This window comes from Panthera pardus, unplaced genomic scaffold (assembly GCF_024362965.1).
Source record: "Panthera pardus isolate Hobbes unplaced genomic scaffold, ASM2436296v1 HiC_scaffold_27, whole genome shotgun sequence".
NCBI lineage: Eukaryota > Metazoa > Chordata > Mammalia > Carnivora > Felidae > Panthera > Panthera pardus.
The window spans coordinates 30,216,563-30,237,952 of record NW_026526843.1 but is presented as its reverse complement, the minus strand read 5'-3'; the positions used below and the strand labels follow the sequence as shown (position 1 = coordinate 30,237,952).

The window sequence follows — 21,390 nt, the reverse complement described above, 5'->3', positions numbered from 1 at the left end:
ACATCTAGAGGAAAAAGCATGCATAGGAGAGATGCCTACAAATGTAGCATGTGTGGGTGGGAAAGGTAAATAACTCATTTAGGGTGGTGACTACCTCTTGGGGAAACGAAGGGAGGAGAATCCTACTGGGGAGGGCTCCGCAGTGGCTTCAACTGTATTTCCAATGTTACATTTCTTTGTTTACATAAGTTTATTTATTTTGAGAGAGAGAGAGAGAGTGCTCCTGCGCGCACTGGAGCGAGCACAAGCAGGGGAGGGGCAGAGAGGAGAGACAGAATCCCGAGCAGGCTCTGCGCCATCAGAGATCCAGAGTTGGATGCTTATCCAACTGCGCCACCCAGGCGCCCCTGCAGTGTTGCATTTCTTAAGCTGGGTGGTGGGTCCATAGACGTTGATAGAGTATTCTCTCTAATTTTGTATAGATCTGAAATATTTCCTAATAAAAAATGAAAAAAAACAAAAGGAGGAGAGAAGAAGCTTAATCTCTAGACTCCACTTAAGGGGGCAGAAAGGTACAGGCGTACCTGACCAGAGGATCAGAGAAGGGGAAGGGCCCGGGGGTTTGAGAGGAGGGGGCCTCATTTCTGCATTTAGTTAAGGTTTCCCAGGTGCCGCCTTGGAGGCATGAGATAGCTTCTCCCGCATTTTGTGGTAGCTCATTTCATATGCTAATTTATATTAGCATTATTTTTTCATTGAGGTGAAACTCACTTAAAATTGACCATCTACAGGGGCGCCTGGGTGGCTCAGTCAGTTAAGCGTCCGACTTCGGCTCGGGTCACGATCTCACTGTCCGTGAGTTCGAGCCCCGCGTCGGGCTCTGTGCTGACTGCTCAGAACCTGGAGCCTGTTTCCGATTCTGCGTCTCCCCCCTCTCTCTGACCTTCCCCCGTTCATGCTCTGTCTCTCCCTGTCTCAAAAATAAATAAAACGTTAAAAAAAAATTTAAAAAATAAAATTGACCATCTACAACTGAACAATTCAGTGACGCTCACAATTTTGGGCAACTATCACTTCTTCAGTTCCAAAACACTTTGATCACCCTCAAACTCTGTACTCTTTAAGTAGCCCCGCCCCATCCTGCCCTGTCCCAGCCCCAGGCAACCACCAGCGTGTTTTCCATCTCTAAGAATTTCCTTATTCTAGACATTACATATAAATGACTCGAACTCACGAACCGTGATCACATGACCTGAGCCTAATTCGACGCTTAACCGACTGAGCCACCCAGGCGCCGCAAAGAATATTTTACTGTACGTATAGGCCACAATCTCTTTATCCATTCTTCTGTTGCTAGACATTTACATTGTTTTCCACCATTTGGCTATTGTGAATAGTGTTGCTATGAGCATTCCTGTTCAAGTATTTGTGCGTTACTTACACATACGTGCATCGACCTCCCCCTCACCTCCCCACCCCCTGGCCAGTGAACTTCTGAATTACTGGGACCTTAAAAGGTTTTTATCTTTTTCCCCCCAAAGCCCTAGGCACCGAGTTTTTCACTTAGTGGATACTCCACCAAACTCCTGTTGAAGTGAAGTAAACCGAACACTTTCACCATCCTTTTTTTTTAAAGGAGCATTTAAAATGCGTTATCGTGTATTCCTTATGGCTAGAACCGCATGGGGGTGAGACAGAGGCCCAGATGCCTTGTCATCATTACCTGAGTCCACGGGGACAAGGGGTACGCCCCGCTGCCCATGCTCCAGGCCCCGGGCAGCCGGAACAGTCCCAAGCCTGCTGCCAGGGCCTGCGCGCTCCTCTTGGAGCTGTCCTGTGGGGTGGGGGGTGGGGGGTGGGGGTGGGGCAGGAAGACCTACACCATCGGAGCAGAACTTAGAGGGGTCTGAGAATTCCAAATCCCCACTGGCCCTTTCAGGTCATTACGAAGGTACATTTGTCATGGGAGGAGAGAAACCATCCAATAAAACGTGCTGATTTAAATCTATAAATATATGGTATGTGGCTCCCCCCGCCGAGCTTTTTTTCTGACAACTGCAAATGCTACAGGAGGTCCAGGGTAAATATCCTCGTCCATCACCCCTTTCCCTTCTGCGTTCCATGTTACACTTCCTTACCTGTGCATGACGGGGCCCCTCGCTTCTGAAAACACTTGTTCTAATAGCCCATCTTGCTACAAGACGTAGATCTAGTCCCTAGTCTTGGCTGGAGTACAGCCACCAACCATCTTTCCCCCTGTCGTCACCCCCAACAGCAGGTATTTATACGCAGAACTTCGATACCATTTCTTCCCCATACAGACCCCCACCTGGAGGCCATCGGCTTGGTTGGGCACATCTGCGTGGAGGCCCTCTGTGCTCCGCACAGCCTCTTAAGAACATTCTGCTTCTCGGACAGCCCTCAGCTCTGAGTTATCAATAACGCTATTCGACTTCCCTCCCCACGCGACAAAGACAGACTACCGAATAGGCTTTATTGAATTTATTTGCTTTGCACGTATATAATAAAAGTCAAGAATGCTAAAAGAAGCTGAAAACGTCTCAGGACGCGCATCTATGCATTGAAAAAAACCTTAACCTCTTAAAAACAGAGTTTTGTTAACCGTGGGAAAGAAGTGATTAACGGAGAGCTCTCAGAGTGAGAACGAGCTTATAGTGGTCTACGCTGAGGGAAGGGGGGTAAGGAGGCGTAACAGCTAAGTACCAGGGTCACTGGGTAAAGCACATCCACCTAAATAAACGGCTCACTATGGGAATATAAAGGAAATCAAACCCGATCAATCAAGAACCTAGCATTATCAGAACGGCAAAGATACAGCATCGGGAAAAATCGTTGCCTTATAAAGAAAATGCAAAATCCAGCATATGATTGTACAAGGTCACGTCACGCCATCACCGGCAAAACCAAGCATCGAGGGTTTAAATTCACTTTGGCACCTCACTGCCTCTCTGAATTTTGTTTTTGCATGAGGCAGTGCCCCACTCTGAGTTTAAAGGCACAGTTAGATGTCTAGGCTTACATTTCTGTTGAAGCAAAGCAGCCCCGTGGTGACAGAGGCAGACACAGTAAAACGTATACCGAGAAGACACTTCTGGGTCTCCTAAGAAAATGAGCGAGGTACGGCCCAGGCACCCAAAAGAAGCTCTCCCTTCGGTGTGTTTGGGGGCTGGAATGGAAGGAAGGGATCTGGGGTGAGTGGTTCACTGGGGGGAGGTGGGGGCTGTCTAGTCGAGTGACTTTTGAGGTGTGTGCCTCCAGGAATGAGGACAGGCAGAGGCTAGGCGGATGGAATTACTTAAGGCTTCCAGTTGGCAGAAAGTGAACTGTTCTATGGCTTTGGGGTTGTGGTCTTGCTTTGGGCTAAAATCTCGTGAAACAGAGGCTGCCGAGGAGAAGAGGCTGGAAACCGAGCTACGTGGAGCTTTCCACCTTAAAACTAGAGCCAGAGAGAAGACAGCTCTCCAGGGGCCCCAGACTTCCTCCAGGAAGGCTTCCCATCTGCCTGATAGAACGTAGTTTTTGGCGTCTGTAGGATTTTGAATTGGGTCTTTGCTTAAAAAACAAGATCTATATGGCATTCAGCACATCTCGCGGCAACTAAAGAGTCACAGCGGCATTGGGGCAAGAGGTCAAACACTGATGAGCTAACCATCTAAGGGAGGACGATAATCCCCAAGAAATTCTCTCTCAGTGGGAGGTGTTCACGGCTACCAGACCTGTGACATGGGGACATGTGCACAGAGGGAGCTCTAAGCTGCAGGCGCTGGGGAGCCCCAGGGATACAAGGGCGGTGCTTCAAAGGGCAAGGGCGGTGCTTCAAAGGGCAATGGCGAATTGGAGGACAGGCTGGGCAAAATTTTCCTCGGAGCTTCAGTTCCACCATCTCCTCTAGGGGCCTCTGCAAAGCTTGGAGCAGGAACCAAAGAACTGAAACATTCAACCAGGCTCACAAAACCTAAAAGCCAATCCTTGGGCCAAGCCATCTGGCCATTTCCATTCGAATTAATTTATTTAATCAAGGGAAATGACCGCGTCTTAGTTGCTCCAACAAAATGTTTTTTTGCTTTCCGTCTCCTAAGGCACATTGTCCAACGTTCGAGATTTCCCCACCCTATGGCAGTGCAAACATTGTCACATCGTTTTTATAGAGGAAACGCTGGGTTTTCAGACGTTGGCGGTGACTGTCCTGAAGGTTAGGCATTCATGGCATTGGCTGCATTCTAACGGTTATTAGCTTGCATGACCATCTTAAGGCTCTTTTGCTTAATGAAGAAAAATGGTTAAAAGTCAGTCAGTCACGACTTGGCATTAATATAGCGCTTGGCGATTATCATTTGAAATGTTGACTCTCCACCCAGGAACTACTCAATGCATGATTTCTGTTATGTGGCTCCAAGCTTTGGCTTTCTTCTTGGCCACGGAGAACAAGACTGGCTCCTCTGGCTGTACCGGCTCTTGGAGCGTGGCTGGGGGGAGTGGAAGAGCGCTGGATTCCTTTTCCCACGGCGAGCTCTTGAAACGTCCCGTCACCTTCAAATCCTACAAGAACCACAGCAAATGACACACAAGCGGTAAGAGACACGGAGCTACGTCGATGGGAGAGCAGCACAGTTCTTCCTCCTTTCAGCTTTCCTCTGGCTTCTAAAAGCCAGCGCATGTGCACGGCCCCGGGTGGGATGTCGAAGGGACAAAATCTACGTGGCTATGGCCACAGGGGCCTGGGCATGGGAAGGCCTGAGAGAAAACACCTACAGCTGTAACGGCCAATCTCTGGCCGGTTGTTGTTACTGGATGGCCTTGCACTTTTGGATTGAGACCAGAGAGGAAGCAGATAGTTATGTTATCTCTTCATTCCGCTTTATGGTTGACTTAGTGGCTTAGACTCAACCCCGTGGTTCTCAAGGCGGGTTACACATTAGAATCGCCAAGGGCTTTTCTTTCTTTCTTTCTTTCTTTCTTTCTTTCTTTCTTTCTTTCTTTTTTCTTTCTTTCTTTCTTTTAAGCAATCAGACATTTGTTTGCTTCGGGAGACACAGATTTGAGTAGAAACCGGACTGGTGTTAATGTCGGGTCCTACTATTTCGTGGCCAGACCATGGTTTCCTAAATTCCTTGTCAAATTCTTCACGAAAGGGACTACGGGAGAGGACAAAGATGATTCAATACAAATCCATCCACCCCTCCCCCTCCCCCCGCCCCCCCCCCCCCCCCCCCGGCTCCTGCTGAAAAGAAAATCCCCCTGGCACACAACTCTACTGATGAGACCACATTCTTTCTTAATTTTATTTATTTATTGTGTGTGTGTGAGAGAGAGAGAGAGAGAGAGAGCGAGCGAGCGCGAGTGGGATAGGGGCAGAGAGAGAATGAAAGAGAATCCCAAGCTGGCTCCGTGCAGCCAGCACAGAGCCTGACACAGGGTTCGAACTCACGAATAGTGAATCCATGACCTGAGCCGAGATCAAGAGTCAGCTCCGTAACCGGCGGAGCCACCCGGGCGTCCCGATGAGACCGCATTCTATTCTATCCCAGCCCGGTGCTCTCTCAGCTGTTGACATCGCCCCACTTCTCACATCTTGTTCAGAAGGTGGAGAAACAGGCGTTTTAAATAGTTAAAAGGAGGAGTGCCTGGGTGGCTCAGTCGGTTAAGCATCCAACTTGGGCTCGGGCCACAGTCTCGCGGTTCATGGGTTCGAGCCCCGCATCGGGCTCTCCGCTGTCGGCGCGGAGCCCGCTTTGGATCCTCAGTCCCCGCCCCCCCAACCCCTCCCCTGCTTGCATTCTCTCTCTCTCAAAAATAAATAAACATCAAAAAAAAATAAATAGTTAAAAGGAATAATTCAATACCACTGGGCCTTCACAGTGGATTAAAGTGCCATTGGGGCTGTAGGAGGCAAGAAAATACTGTTTTCCCATGAACTGGAAAGTAGCTTTTGCTTCTTTCCTCCTGAATACCAGCCGCAGGAACATTTTAGTGAGTGATCACAATTTTGTGCCTGTAACAGCGTCCTCGATGAGGCGGGAGCCCGGAAGACCCTCTGGAAGTTTCACAGTGGACTTAGAGTGGTCGTAATAACTGGATTTGCCTAAAACAAGCTAATATCTGCACCTAATGGAAGAGCCGTGAGAATCATGAAGCTGATTCGGGGCGGGGTGAGAAAAGGAAGGCGTGGGTTGTTGCCAGGGTCCTTTTTCGGGGGAGGGTGTGTTTTTACCTCCTTTGGTAGGCTGAAGTAGCTTCTTCAGTGCCATCTGCCCCTGTTTATTGACGTTGAAAATACAACTACTTGCCGGTTGGTTTTCATCTTCTAAGATACCTCCCTTTAATACAAAAAGCGACAACGAAAGGCTTGTAAGTCCTGACGTGGAAAAGAGCCAGCCAATCGCTTATTCAGAAAACCACAAGGGGCAAAGCCTCGTCCCGGGTATGAGTTCAACATTAGTCAAAAGGAAAGAGAGAGAGGGAGACAGAGAGGGGGAGAGAGAGAGAGAGAGAGAGAGAAGGAAGGAAATAGCACTGGGAGACCTTGGTTCAGAATTGAGGTTCACAAAACCTTAGCTGGGTCAAGTTTACCACCTCTGAGATCTGGAAGAAAAAGGCTGTTCTAATCCCACAAATGGTTTAATTATGCTTAAAATAACATGATTATTTAACCTGAGAACAACCTTTTCCCAAGCACATCACCGGCACTTAACAGCAAGCTGACGGAATGTGGCGGTTACAAATGAATCTTGTCAGCGAATGGAAGTGAGTTCCATAGGATCTCACTTAGCCAAACTGTTGACATCTGCCTTGCACTCTTCGCATTAGAAAGAGATGTAGCCATGAGTCTTTTCGGAGTTATACAGTTGAAGCTTTTCAAACGAACCTCTGCACAACTGGTCTCAACGAATGGGTTTATACACCCTACCGCATTTCCCCCCCGACAACAGCTTTAACTAAGGTGGACTTGGCCCCTCTATGGTCCTCTTCCCACAAAGATACTAATGATGGAAGGTGAAAAAAAACTCCTTAAAGCAGAGTTCAACAGATCTGAACGTGATCCGTCAACAAATATAGGAAGCACTTACGAGTACGGGACCTTAGACATATCTCTTTTTTTAATGTTTCTTTTTAAAAAAATTTTTTTTAAGTTTATTTATTTTTGAGACATAGAGAGACAGAGCATGAACGGGGGAGGGTCAGAGAGAGAGGGAGACACAGAACCGGAAGCAGGCTCCAGGTTCTGAGCCGTCAGCCCAGAGCCCGATGCGGGGCTCCAACTCACGGACCGCGAGATCGTGACCTGAGCCGAAGTTGGACGCTTAACCGACTGAGCCACCCAGGCGCCCCTAAAAAATTTTTTTTAACGTTTATTCATGTTTGAGAGACAGAGACAGGGCACGAGTAGGGAAGGGGCAGAGAGAGAGGGAGACACAGAACCCGAAGCAGGCTCGGATCCGAGCTGTTAGCACAGAGCCCGACACGGGGCTCGAACTCACCAACCGCGAGATCATGACCTGAGCTGAAGTCGGACGCTCAACCGACCGAGCCACCCAGGTGCCCTTTTTAACGTTTATTTTTGAGAGACAGACAGAGAGAGAGAGAGAACAAGTGGAGGAGGGGCAGAAAGAGAGAGAGAGAGACAGACAGAATCTGAAGCAGGCTCCAGGCTCCTTGAACTGTCAGCACAGAGCCCGATGCAGAGCTCGAACTCACAGACCAAGAGATCATGACCTGAGCCAAACTCACAAGCTTAACTGACTGAGTCACCCAGGGGCCCGTAGATATATCTCTTGATATGCAAATTTGATTTGTTTTCTGGACAGTTTCGACAAGAGGGCTTCTCATTCCAACACCTCCAAAGACATTGCAAATGGGACACTGAAAGCAAAACACCACCCCATCACCCCCCATCCGCATGCGGGACCATTAGTCTAGCTCATCACGTAACTTTTCTTCTAACCTATAAGGAGGTGCCACACCAAACCAAAGCAAGATGTGAAACCCCAAATAGCAAACATTGCCTTTATAAGGTAAACTGCTGTGTATGATATGGAAAGGTGTCCAGAAGTGAAATGTTACATGGAAAAAAAATATGGCTAGTTTGAGTCCATTTATAGCTTTTTCTATGATTTATTCCTCACTTCTCAACCGACTTCATGGAATACTGCTCTATAATATTTAGGACAGGATTGGATTTACAGAACCTTTTTGTATTAATTACTTTTCATGAGCCCTTTAAGACCATAAAGCAGGGCACGTCATTTTTTTGTTTATTCATTTTTGAGAGAGAGACAGAGACATAGAGAGCGTGGGAAGGGCAGAGAGAGAGGGAGACAGAGGATCTGAAGCAGGCTCCAGCTGAAAGCTCGATACGGGGCTCGAACTCACGAAACGTGAGATCATGACCTGAGCCGAAGTCAGACGCTCAACCGACCGAACCACCCAGGCGCCCCAGCAGGACACGTTATTGTATGAGTCCAAGGCAAGACCTTTCCCCCTGAAGAGCCTCCCGGCCTTGATTAATGCACCGACAGAGGTGGGAAGCTGCACGCTTGGCCAAATTCCCAATGCGAGCTTAGTCAACCAGTTCTAACACCCTTCGGGAGTGTTCTGCGGGCGGCCGCACGTCCTACCGCACGTGAAGGCTCTTTGATCGCGGCTCTGTTCTTGGTTCTCAGCTCTTTCCTAGGAAGGAGGGCCTGAGAACTCTTCTGCTTCTCCTTTACCTCGGTTATCCAAGTTGGCTCCGAGATGCTATAATATTCCTGTCGACCAGGAGCCTTTCCTGAGAAAGGAAAGAAAGTAGTTACAACCGAAGTGAGGCAGGCAGCGTCTCGGGCCAGGCTGGGGCCGACCCACGATAACGTAACCGCGTGGGATCCTCATTAATTGCCAGATGAAAATAAACAGCTATCGCACAGAAAAGGCCCCCTTCTTCTGTGCCATCCCCACAACTTGGCAAAGGCAGGAGCTCCTTGTGAAGATAAGAGGCTGTACCTCCACGTTTGCACACTGTCCTCTCACCGGTCCCTTTCCCTCCCTTGTCCATCCCTCTTCCTGTCCCCAAGTCAGGGGAGGACAGTGGTTGCCAGGTGGGCCGCGAAAACTCCCCGGAGGCCAGGGGCTCAGGCTATTGATGTCATTCCTGTAACCCCAAGGGATACCTCATAGCCTTATGGCCCCTCACCCAAGTGTGTGGTTCCACGGGTGGGGTTACGGGCCTACTCAAGAGTATGTGGTGGCCAGTCTGAAGGTACAAAGGCTTTGAGAGAGACCAGTGCCCCAAAGACCACCTAGCTCAGGATTCTTAGGCACGTCAGGGGTGTGAAGAAGCTAAGGAACTATGAACATTCCCAGTGAATTAAGATTTCGGCCTGAGAGGCTGCCCATAGCGCTCTACTAATGAGTTGGCTTTGAAAATCCCCACGGTGTTGTGGGCAGAGCATAGGACGTGTGAAAGTATTTGGAGAAAAGTATACAATTCCACCTCAGGGTAAGGTGTACAGAGGGTCAGGGGAGAAGGAATAAGGAGGTGGTCGTGTGTCCATCACAGAATGTGGACAGCTGTCCAGATGGCTGGATCTCCTCGGGAAAGGGAAGATTCACAACTGACCATCTCCACGTCCATTCATCTAGAACGGGGCACCACCCTGCTCAGAAAATGCACCAAGACAGCCCCATCGAAGCATCAGCTCAGCCGGCCAGGCTAGAACAGACTTCCTCCCGTTCAAGGCTTTGATTTCTCGTGCTTCCCTCCACTCGGTACTTGCCCTCTGGAAAAAGAAAGTCTCACCTGGGACCTTGTAAGCGGGTTGATTCCCAGCTATGATTTCAGATTTGGGCCTGTCCTGTTGCTTCTCTGCAAACTCATATCCTGGGATGAGGTGCTCTGCGGTGCCCAGGAACCCATGGGAAGCGCTTCTTCTGATTCGCTTCCCTTTATGTACAGGAAATGACTTTGGGCCCAGGGAGAGTGAAGAAAGCTTGGTCCGGTCATCTTGTGTCTCACCCTTGAACTTGTCCGAGGTAGGGATTTTTCTCAGTCGAATTCCAAAGACGTTTTCAACATCAGCCTCGGTGGTGGACACGTCTGAGTGGCTGTTATTTGGATCGCTGCTCTTGACAACTTCCTCCTTAGGGTACGTGACCCCGGAAGTGGATGTTTGGCTGGCGGGAGCAAAAGTGAACTTCGCGGGTTTCGCAGCAGGAGCCAGGATATTCTTAATGAGGTCTTCAGAGCTGTGGCTACGCTTCTTGGTTCCGTGTGGAGAAGCCGGGCCTTTGGGGACGGACCGGCTGCTAGGATTGCTCCCAGAAATGGCTCCCTCAGCAGCAGCGCCCGCGGAACCGGAAGGAACCTGTTGCTGACGTTCAGGGTCTGCAAAAGCCCAGAAGGAGGATCTGCGAGGCAGGGGCTCCTCAGAACAACTCCACCCCACAGGCGCACTCGCTGAGCCTGTTGAGGAAACATGTGGTTGTGATTCGGGCCCCTTCTTGGCTTGGGAAGGGCCTCCAGAAGGCAGCTTGTCTTCAAAACTCTTCCTGTCTTCAAGAGCGCTCACAGAGACCAGGGAGCCATCTTGCTGGTACTCAAGCTTCCCCAGTGCCTGGGAAAGGTATCTGGGAGGCGGCTGCTTTTTTGAACCACTCGACTTCGCGGGAGCGCTCTCCGAATGCGAGGAGACTTCTTTGGGGTCTTGGGGCCTCCCTGAGGACTGTAAAGGGCCTTTCCAAGGCAGCAGCTGTGAGGAAATGCCTCCCCCCATGTTGGCGTTCTCCTGACCTGAGAAGACTTGGCACTGGGCCTCGGGCCTCATCGAAGGTTTGGAAGGTGGATTTGTAGATGGGGGATTCGTGTGAAATCCCCACTCGGCCGCGGGGCTCTCTGAAAAGACTCGTTCTGCCATGTACTTCACAAATGACTGGGAAGGATATCTAGGAATCGGTGACTTCTTAGACATGTTTCCTTCAAGGGCCTTGTTCTCTAGACGCAAGGACATTTCCTGGACTTTAGACCTGATCAAGACCTGGGTAGGATTCTTGGGAGGCAGTGGCTTCCCGGAGACGGCGCCCTCCGCAGCATTGCTCTCAAAATTTGAAGATATTTGCTGGACTTTGTGTCCCGCAAGGGACCTGGAAAACTGCCTGGGAGGCAGTGGTTCTGCAGAAGCCTCCTTCTTGGCGGCCACGCTCTCCCGCCCTGCAGAGACTGCTTGTTTCCCCACGGGTTTCATCGGGGACTGAGAAGACATTCTGGGCGGGGGCTGCGCCTTGGACCCGCCCTTCTCGGCCACAGCGCCCTCCAGACCCGTGGAGGCCGCTTGCTTGGATTTACGGTTGCCCCGGGCCTGCAGAGCGCTTTTGGGAGGCTTTGACTCCACCGGAGTGCTCCGTGCTGCGGGAGCACTCGCTGAACCCGAGGAGGCTTCTTGCTCAACTCTGGGGCTCACCCAGGCCCGGGAGGTGTGTGGGGGAGGCATCTTCTCCTCAGGACCGCTGCCCTCAGAAGCCCTCACCGAGTCGGGGGGGAGGGTCTGTGCCTGGAGTCTGGGCCTCCCCGACGGCTGGGAAGGGCCTCCGCGAGGCGGCTCGGCAGACGTGCCCTCCTTGACCGCAGCGTTCTCTGAGATCTGCTGGCTTTGAGGATTCACCAGGGGCCGAGCAGAATGTTTGGGGAGCAGTGGCCCCCCAGAAGCGCCCCCCTCGGCTGCAGCGCTCTCCGGACTCGCAGAGACTTGTCGCTGGACCAGAGGTTGCCTCGGGGACTGATGTTTGGGGACCAGCGGCTGCATAGAAGCGTCCTTCTCAACCACAGCACTTTCCGCACCGGGGGGGACTTGTTCCTCAACTACCGATCTCAGCGAGGTCCGGAAAGGACCCTTGGGCGGCAGCACTTGCTTCGAAATAGATATGTGCTCTGGACCTGGAGGGAATGCATCCCCCGCCGGGAGTTTCGGGGGAGGCTTAGAATGACATTTGAGGGCCGCGGGATTGACCCCTGGGGTCATAGCAATTTCTGGACTTTTGGAGACCGGTTGCCCAACTTTACGCCTCATCAGGCACTTCGAAGAGGTCCTGGGACGCAGCGGCTCCAGGGAGAGGCCCCAGTCCCTGGCAGTGCTCTCCAGACACGCCGAGGCTTGCTGCTCGGCCTTGGCGCCCGTCCCGGACTGGGGCAGCAGGTGCTCCGCAGAGCCGCTCCGCTGTGCCAAAGCCCTCGCCGGGCCGGACGACACTTGCTGCCGAACAGCCGGCTTCGCGAAGGACTGAGGAAGCTGTTGGAGAGCGAGCCGCTGCACGGAAACATCCCACTCCTTAAGCGCGCTCTTCGAAACTGAGGGGGTTCCTCCTTGGTCCTTGGGCTTCTCCTTCCAGGCCCGGGGAGGGTCAACACTCTTGTACTTGTCAGCGTAACTGTGCCACTCGGTGGACGCTTTGGGCTCCCCCAAGACCTCGGAAGCGGAGCTCTTGGTCTCCGTGAAGACTTCCTGGCCACGGTCGGGCTTCCCCGCCGACTGGAGAGAGCGCCTGGGACGCACCTGCTGCTCCGAGGTGTCTTCGTCCTCAGGAGCACTCTCGGAATCCAAGGAGGCCTCTTCAGCTTCGGGCCGCGCCGCGGTCCAGGAGGGGGATCTAGAAGCCGGCTGCTGCCCTGGCCGGCTCGGTTCCACAGCTGAACTTCCTGGTTTGGGGAAGACTTTTTGGTCACCTTTGGGCTTCTCCCGCTGGAAAGCAGGCCTGGGAGGCACCTGCTCGGAACCACCCCCCCACCTCTGAAGAACTCTCGGAATCAGAGGACTCTTCTTCAGCTTGGAACTTCACCACGGCCAGGGAAAGGCTCCTGAGAGGCGGCGTCTCCACAGAAACGCCTCTCTTTGCCAAAGCACTTGGCGGAGCCGAAATACCTGCTGTGAAGGCCGGGAGACACTTTCCAGGAGGCTTTTCTCTGCAGACAGTTGGAATACCTTGAACTGACTCCATTTTCAGCTGGATACCTTGCAAATCGGAGCTGCAGGCTTCTTCCCTCTCCGACTGGGTGCGAGAAGGATCCTTAAACACCTCGGCCTCGGTTGCCGCTGACGAGAGAGAAGCTATGGCTTCTGGCCTGTTGGCTCCCGGGGCCCCGTCCTCACGGCATGTCGATGGGTCGCCAACCGTGGACCCTTCCACGTCTTCAGGTACAGATTGGGCTCCTGCTGCGGTTCCAGCTTTAAAATCCATCCCGGTATTTCTCTTTCCCAGGCCATCTTTATCCGAGAGTCCCTCCTGAGGAGTCACGCTTTTGGCCGGTGGAGTCATGCACTGCTCCAGAGAGAGGTCCGCAGAGAAGACAGAAAACTGTTTGAAGGTTCTTCCTCTGAGCCCACACTCACTCATTCCTATAGCACCGGGACCTCCCCTTGCACATTGTCTTCCAAACGCCACCGTCGACAGGTAGCCCTGAGTGCCAGCAGCCTCTGGGTTTGCGGTCTGCTCTGCCGTCTTCTTATCCGGAGTTTCGGTTTTCTTGCTCTGCTCCAGGCTTGAGGCACCTGTGCCAAAGAGGACACAAGGAAAAGAAAACCATATGGGCCTTTGACTTCCTAAAATAAGACTATTCTGCCCCGGCCCCGTGGGTACCTATGTACCACTGAATTCCTCAGGCTAAAAGACGAAGCCATTCAGAAGAAAGGGAGCCCCTTGGTCACCGTCAGCCTCTGCAGCTGGAAATTTTGACATCAAAGTGAAATCCCAGTTTTGCGAACTGGCTACAACGTTGGCTCGTCAACATCAAATCCGTAGTCTGGTCCACCAGGAGGCGTGAGACACAATAAAAGGTAATGTTTTTGGTAAGATTTTTAAAAAAACTGTTTATTTATTTTTGAGAGAGGGCGTGCAAGGGGGGGAGGGGCAGAGATGGGGGAGGCTGGGGACAGAGGACCCGAAGCAGGCTCAACGCTGACAGCAGAGAGCCTGATGTGGGGACTCAAACCCACGAACCGTGAGATCACGACCTGAGCCCGAAGTCAAGAGCTAGACGCTTAACTGACTGAGCCACCCGGGTTTGAACCTGTAACAAGCATTACCCTTTAGGAAACTGACTGGGGCCGGGCAAAGGGGAATTTCACTTCCTGATTAGTATTTAGATTTTTTACTTAATTCTAATTTCCATATCATGTGCAGATGTCGCTTTAATTTTTAGCAAGGTATCAACAGGGGGTCATCTGGGAGGTAGGATTGCGGCCCCCTTTTCTTTTGCTTTTTACTCTCTTGTATTAAATCAATCTGATGTCATGCACATGCAAAGCAATTCTTGGAAAGCCTGAACAGTTACATCAGTCTATACAGGCTTCGGGTCAAGCACAAGACAGCAGTTACACAGATGGCCCCACGCCTCCCTCGTAATTTATGAGGAACCGTTGGGTCCCCAGGTGGGAGGGCCCTCACCGCCTTCTCCTGCTCATCATCTGCCACATGCCCCGAACTCTGTCTAGTTGTCTCAGGTCCCGCATGCAGCACTGGGCATAGCTGGCTGCACTCCAAATTATACGGAAAACCAACGTGTCTGCCCCCACGGACACGGAAGCAGGTCTAGCCTCCATGTATAAAAGGGACAACTATTAAAAATAAATATGAGGGGCGCCCGGGTGGCTCAGTTGGTTAAGCATCCAACTTCGGCGGCTTGGGATTCTGTGTCTCCCTCTCTCTCTGCCCCTCCCCCACTCGTGCTCTGTCGCTCTCTGTTTCTCTCTCTCTCTCTCCAAAATAAATAAACATTAAAACAATTTTAAACGTTAAAAAACTTAATAAGAAATATGAGAAAAAGATTAAGAAAGAAGTAAATTGAATTTTCATCGCATTTTCTCCTTCTCCTCCTCTTCCCTCCTCCTCCTCCTTCTCCTCCTCCTCCTCCTTCTTCCTGCAGATGAGTTTTGTGAATTTTCATGGGAAAATGTGTCTAGGGAGCTCCTGTCTTTGAACCCACACGGGGAAATCCTTTGTGGCAAAAATATACCTGTTCAACTTAATTGTGGAGCTAGAATTTTGTTGTATCGAGTATTGCTTGAAATTAGGCTGCCATTGGCAGCAACCAACGTCCCCATCCACACACACACACACACACACACAGAGATTTTCACCCCAGTGGTATTTGTTATTTGGGGGATTTGGTAGGTGCCGGCTGTCAAGGACACCTATCCACAGCTGCCCAGATCTCTGGCTGGAAACGCATTTAGATAAAATAGAGATCCGGGTATAATCTTTTACCTTAATCCCCCACAAGGGGCAATTGTATTAGCCGGGCAGTTTCAATGGAGGAACCTGGACCCCGTTGGTGTGCACCTGAACTTGAACGCTCTCCGAGGACCGGAGGCAGCAGGCTTAGCTGAATCTCACTCCACAGCTCCTATCACCTTCCCCTGTGCCATAAAGCTCCTAATACGCGTTTCTGAATGAGGGTAAGGATGTGCCAACCTGCACTGTCGTTTTTCGGCTTCTTTTGGACAGCTTCTTGGGATGTCGTTGTACTCTTCTCTTCTTGAGACACCAGCGGAACGCCTGGCTTCCCCTGTTTTGGCTCCCCCTAAAAGAGGGAAAGAAAGCGCTTGAACCCGACTGAAGGGTTTCCCACCCACCCTTGCATGGTTGCCAAAGAAAGTAACATCAGGGGGAAAAAGAAAGTCCTTGATATCCAAATGGCTCAGCTGGGAGCATAACGACACCATTAACCATAGAAATCATGTCCAATGGCATTCATCCTCCGCTGATCCTTTTCCCTATTGGAAGTGATCATTTTACCTATTGGAAGAGAGTCACGCGAATTCCAAGTTTCTGACCCCTGAGCGATGTGCTGCAGGGAACCTTCTAAAACTAACCCCGGAAACCGCCGAACCACGCTACCAGGCCGTCGGTCTGCAGCCGTGGTTATTGGGCCGGACGGCAACCAGCTTCTTGGCGACGCGGGCATTCCCAAATGCGTTGCACCCGACCTGGGAGCCAAATTCAAAGCCTGTTTGGCTTCTTTTCAGGGAATTTAGTGAAAGCACGAATCAGGCCTCTCCAGCTCCAAGGAAGCAAAGAGGATCGGAGGTTTGCTGGGAAAGAAGAGAGAACACGACGAAGGGTTCAGCCCTTATGCGGAAAGGGTTGGGCTTGGTTTAACAATAAACCGGGTTTACAGATGATTACAGCGCAGCTTTGGAAATGTCAGAGGAGCAGCGTGCCGAGCGGTGACCGAAATTTGGTCCGTGCGAGCCTTTATGGACGTACCTCTGATCTATTACTGATACTGATACTGATCTGATGTATCAAGTGTGTTACCGTTGACGCCCTCACTCGAAGTGCCTGTGCAGACAGACTCAGGTCAAAGTAATCTACTGGTGAGTGAATGAGGTGAGGTAGACCCGGGCTCAAGTCTCTGCTCCATTATTTACTCACCGTGTGACCTCGGCCAGTGATTCTTGAAATCTCTGTGTCCACGTCTATCTCTAAATGTCTACACCCACATCTATAAACCAGGGGGTGAGGAGAAAGGCCAAGAGATTCCAGAGCAAGGAACAGGTGGCAGCAGCCTCTGTGTCATAAATGATCCCGGACCCTTTTGTATTCGCCCACGAGTCAGGGAGAGTCGCACGGAAGAAGACGGGCTGACCTTCTTAGAGACCGATGCCCAGGCGTTTTCTTAATTAGGTCATGCAGAAGGGAGTCAGAGGTTCACGCTAACTCTCCCTCGGCTACCCCACCCCCCCATCTCCTAGGTTTGTGGCGAGGTGTCCAGGCGACGATGCACGTAAATAGGGTTTAGTGCACAAGGATGAGTCCCCTTCTGCTCGACAACCAAGGAGATCCTCTCAGGGCCACCAGAGGGCCCCCCGGACCTGCTGTCCTGCCACCTCTTCTTTCTTTTTAAAAAAATTTTTTTTTTAACGTTTATTTATTTTTGAGACAGAGAGAGACAGAGCATGAATGGGGGAGGGTCGGAGAGAGGGAGACACAGAATCTGAAACAGGCTCCGGGCTCTGAGCTGTCAGCACAGGGGCCCGATGCGGGGCTCGAACTCACAGACCGTGAGATCATGACCTGAGCCGAAGTCGGCGCTCAACCGACTGAGCCACCCAGGCGCCCCATGCCACCTCTTCTTTCAACCCACAGTTTGTTCTCTTTCTGAAGCTAAATTGAGGTGTCCGAGCTGAGCTCTCTCTCTGCCCCTCCCCCACTTGTGCTCTCTCAAAACTAAAGAAACGTTGCAAAAATGATAATTGAAAGAAACCTGATCTGGGCTATGGTTGAATACCCTCTACAAAGAAAGGCTGAGTGAATTCCCAGCAGTTTCTGGGGTTTAGGTCACTGTGTCTGCTTTCTTCAGTCCCTTTTATGGAAGTTCCGCACGCGGGTTCGCTCCCCTCTCGGGGGTGGGGCGGGGTGTCGAGTTTGGGACCGTGCCCTTGACTTTACCATCCCTCCTCGGGGTACGGATCCCCCAAACCATACCACTCCCCCAAGAGCAGTTTGTGAAGGTTGGAACCCATTCTCTTAGGATATGAGGGTTTTTGTCCCGGGCCTCTTGAAAGACTCACAGTCGTTTGAATGTTCTTCTGCTTCTGCTTCCAGGGATTTAAAGCCATCCTGTGTCAAGCACAAGGGGCTGAAGAATCCCAACAGGCCTTCGGGGAGGCTGGGGTGCTAAAACCAATGGGCAGCTGAGCGCTGCTGGGAGAGGTTATCATGGTAAATGTGGTCAAGGACTGAGTGGACGGGTCCGGGTGAGGGCTCAAAGGAGCTCTGGAGAGAGTGGGAGAAAAGAAATGAGGCAGCTCCGCGTGCTGGAAATTGTTCCGGCTGACGACTTCCCAAAGAAGAAATCTCTCCTGACGACTTCCCAAAGAAGAAATCTCTCCTGATTTCTTTACGTGTCCCTTTCCCTCCAGCAATATTCACGCCTTCTGGTCAACGGGCTCACTTCTGCTGCTTCCCTCGTAGGGGAGGGCAAGAAACCTGAAGTTCAGGGGGCTCCCCTGCTTCGAAAGGATGCGGGGGCTCCCCTCTGCCCTCAGAGAGGAACTCAGCCACTTCATGGAGCTTACAAGGTCAGAGGATTTGTATTTTCTCTCATCCCCTACCCCCCGTTTCGTAGCAGGAGGGGCTGACTGGGGTGAGAGGCCCAGTCTGTGTCAATAAAACCCAATAGGGTTCTGGGGTTTCTCCATAGGAGGGGGGGAGGGCGCGGAGGGGAGAAAATCAGGGTGGAAAAGGGGCTTGTCTTTTGCCTAAACAGCACGCTGCTTTGATTGACATTTACTGTTCCAGAATGAGGAAGCAGGACCCTGAGGAACTGAGCGTCCTCACCCGCGATGAGGTGGGATGGATCCTGTCACCTTTGCCTCGTTATGGCTGGCTTCCCCCTATTGCCAAACCATCCGGGCCTGGGGCTCCCCAGTCGAGCTCCTCTGTAGAAGTTTCCAAATAGCCTTCTCCGGGCTTCCCGCCGTCGCCTTTGCTACACCTCAAAGGCACAGCCCAGAGCACCTCCCGCTCCTGAGAAACTCCAAATATCTGTGTTTAGGAGAGCCCCTCCGAAGGCCAGGTGATGAGCCATCTCTTCCCTGGACACCAGTGGCAGGCGATCGGGTTCCGCGGGTGGACGGAATTTCCATTTCTGTGGACTCGTTGGCTCTTTCCAACCTGGCTTGTCACCGCACCCGGGGCCCCTCTGGTATCCGAGGCTTTCACATCTCTTCACATGTCCCCACCTCTGCTGTGTGTTGGTCCGGTGATACCCTACGGGGCTCCAGATACGGTCCTCGTATGGCCTGTGACTCCAGTGCCTGGGGACATAACACGGTGTTAACGGGTCGGCCAACGCTCTGCCCAGGTCACTATTCCGTTTCCGGTTCTAGGCAAGGCGGAAGGAACGCTAGCTTTTGGAGGGTCGATCGCGCAAGATTAGGAGGGGTCCCGGGCCTTTCTTAACTTCTTTATTCGTGAATTCATGGGACACCTCTTCCTGGTGGTGTATATTTGCCTGCGTTATCTACAGGAACAACACGTGTTATTGCTGGGCACGCTGTTCCTGCACGTTCTGGTGGCTTGCCTCTCTCACTTCCTTTAGGTCTTGATACAAAAGCCACCTTCTCAGTGACAGACACCTTCCCTGGCTAACCTATTTAAAATTTTAGCCGCCCGGGGGGTTCAGTCGCTTAAGCATCCGACTTCGGCTCAGGTCATGAGCTCCCGGTCCGTGGGTTCGAGCCCCGCGTCGGGGTCTGTGCTGACAGCTCAGAGCCTGGAGCCTGCTTCCGATTCTGCGTCTCCCTCTCTCTCTGCCCCTCCCCCCCCCGAAAAATAACTAAACGTAAAAAAAAGAAAGTCTCCATACGTGTGAGCAGCTGTTGCTGTTTGGGGCGCTGGTTGTATAAATTTAGAGAGCTGCTAGAGTCCACGTGGTTTGGTGAAAAAGTGGTGTGGATTTAGGCAGGAATCCCGCGTTTGAATCAGCTTCGGTTGGCTCTGTAGCCTTGGCCAAGTCATTTCACCTCTCTGAACCTCTTTGGGTTGGTTTGTTTGTTTCCACCTAAAACGGGAATAATAGTATCTTCCCTACCTACGTTACTGAGTTACTGAGACAATCAAATGCACCTATATGTGCAAAATCACTTTGTAAGCTACAAATTTCCATGCAACGGCGGCGGGGGTGGGGGCATTACGCCCTCCTTTGATGTGTCAGGGGATTTAAAAAAATATATCACTGGGCTTCAAAAACCTATCTATAAATACTAATGGTGAATTATGGAATAGGCCCTCAGGGGTAAAGCAAAAGACGCGGTAAGGAGGCAGTCCTGCCGGACTCTAAATTAACTCTTCATTAGCCTATACGATGTTAGGACTGGCAACGGCTTAACCCCCACCACGTTCAATAGCAACATTCACCCTGCAGTGGAGCTAAAGCCCAGGTGCTTGATCAGCTCAGACTATAAGCACCTAAGTACTTGATACACCCCTTTCCCAAGAGCGAAAAGCGATTGGGTTGTGTATGCATGGCTTCTCTTTCGCACACTTATTTTTCCCCGTGAAAAGCAATATTGAAGAAGAAAGATCATCTACGGGCTCCTCAGGGAATACAGATGAACATGAGCCAGGTTGGGAAAGTGGCGGGGGGTCAGGGAAGTGCTAAGCAGGAAGATCCTCTGGTCCAAGGTGGGGGCTAAAGATGGCCGGCGGGGTGGATGAGTCAGGCCCTGTTAGGTCAGACCGTCTGGGCTTGTGTGTCTCTGTGTGGTAAGAGCCGACGTCAAACAGAGTCACCATGGCTCACTACGTCACTGGGTCGCCTGCGCTCTGCAAAGGTATCTGTTCGTCCCCATTGCCAGTCTCGCCTCTACTCAAAGGACACAAGCCACTGAACCAGGACAGAGGGCTGTGAGGCCGAAAGAGGAAGATCACTCAGGGGGGTTTCGCTAACCACAACTGCAAGGGGCAAAGCGCTCAACTCTTCACCCAAGGAAACGTGGAAGACACAGGCTGAGGCAGCGAGGCTTCAGGCAATCCTTCCTGTTCTGCCCCCGGGAGGGGGTGGGGTGGACCTGGAGTAAAAGGTCGGCGGTGTCCTTTGAAAAACCTCTCTTTATCATTACTTTTTGCCATTTTAATTATGAGTCCTGGTGTCCTTGAAGGGTAATGGGTTTCCCCCCTGGTACCAGTAGGAGGCAGCAGCTTGGAGAAGAAAATAAAACAGCGAACTTGAACTTGGAAAGACTCCTTGGAGATGGAGTCCTCTTTTCGTCTGACTTTCCTATTTGGAGGATTCGGTTTGGCGCCGAGCTCCTTAGTCGATCCTCAGTGAGAAGGCGGTAGGAGTTGGGTTCGTGGGGAGGCCTCCAGGGATAGACTGCTTGGGGGTCATAATTTATGGGAAGCTTAGAGAAGCCTCCAGGCCAGCATATCTGGTTGGGATGGTGATTCCAGCGATTTCTTGGGATGACGCGGTTGCCACCACCTGTCCCCCTTGTGTTCACCACGGTGAACTAATGAACCAAGAAGCATGGCAGAAACAGCCAAGAAACTCTCATGCCTGGGGGTGATAGGAGGTTGACTAGACCACCAAAGATTAGACTTTCTGTCTGCCAGCCCAACGTTTCACGTACTGCAAGCAACCTGACTGAATTCTTGAATTTACTAATAGGAAGTTCATGACACTCCAGCAGGACGAATGTTTAGACTGGTGCTTGGAAATGTTGACTATAAATAATTTAACTCTGTTCATTAGCCTATAAAATGCATAGTTAGCCTACTCAAATTCACAGCAAGAGAAAACTCTGTATCTTAAAATGTCAAAGCTAGCAAAAGGAAGTAATAAAGATTAAGGCAGAGACAGTGAAATGGGGAATAGAAAAAACAATAAAGTCGATGAAACCAAAAGTTGGTTCTTTGAAGAGTAAAACAAAATCGACGAATCTTTAGGAAGATTTACTA

General features: G+C 51.3%; 1 protein-coding gene across 1 annotated transcript in view; it reads right to left on the bottom strand.

The window, feature by feature from the left end:
• Positions 1-4,928: 4,928 nt before the first annotated feature.
• Positions 4,929-21,390, bottom strand: part of KIAA1210 (KIAA1210 ortholog) — a 55,267-nt gene continuing 38,805 nt past the window's right edge. The window contains 7 exon segments of the mRNA XM_053892115.1: positions 4,929-5,096; positions 6,173-6,278; positions 8,577-8,621; positions 8,670-8,728; positions 9,737-12,710; positions 12,712-13,475; positions 15,397-15,505. Coding sequence (XP_053748090.1) covers positions 5,038-5,096; positions 6,173-6,278; positions 8,577-8,621; positions 8,670-8,728; positions 9,737-12,710; positions 12,712-13,475; positions 15,397-15,505 — 4,116 coding nt within the window. The 3' untranslated portion in view covers positions 4,929-5,037.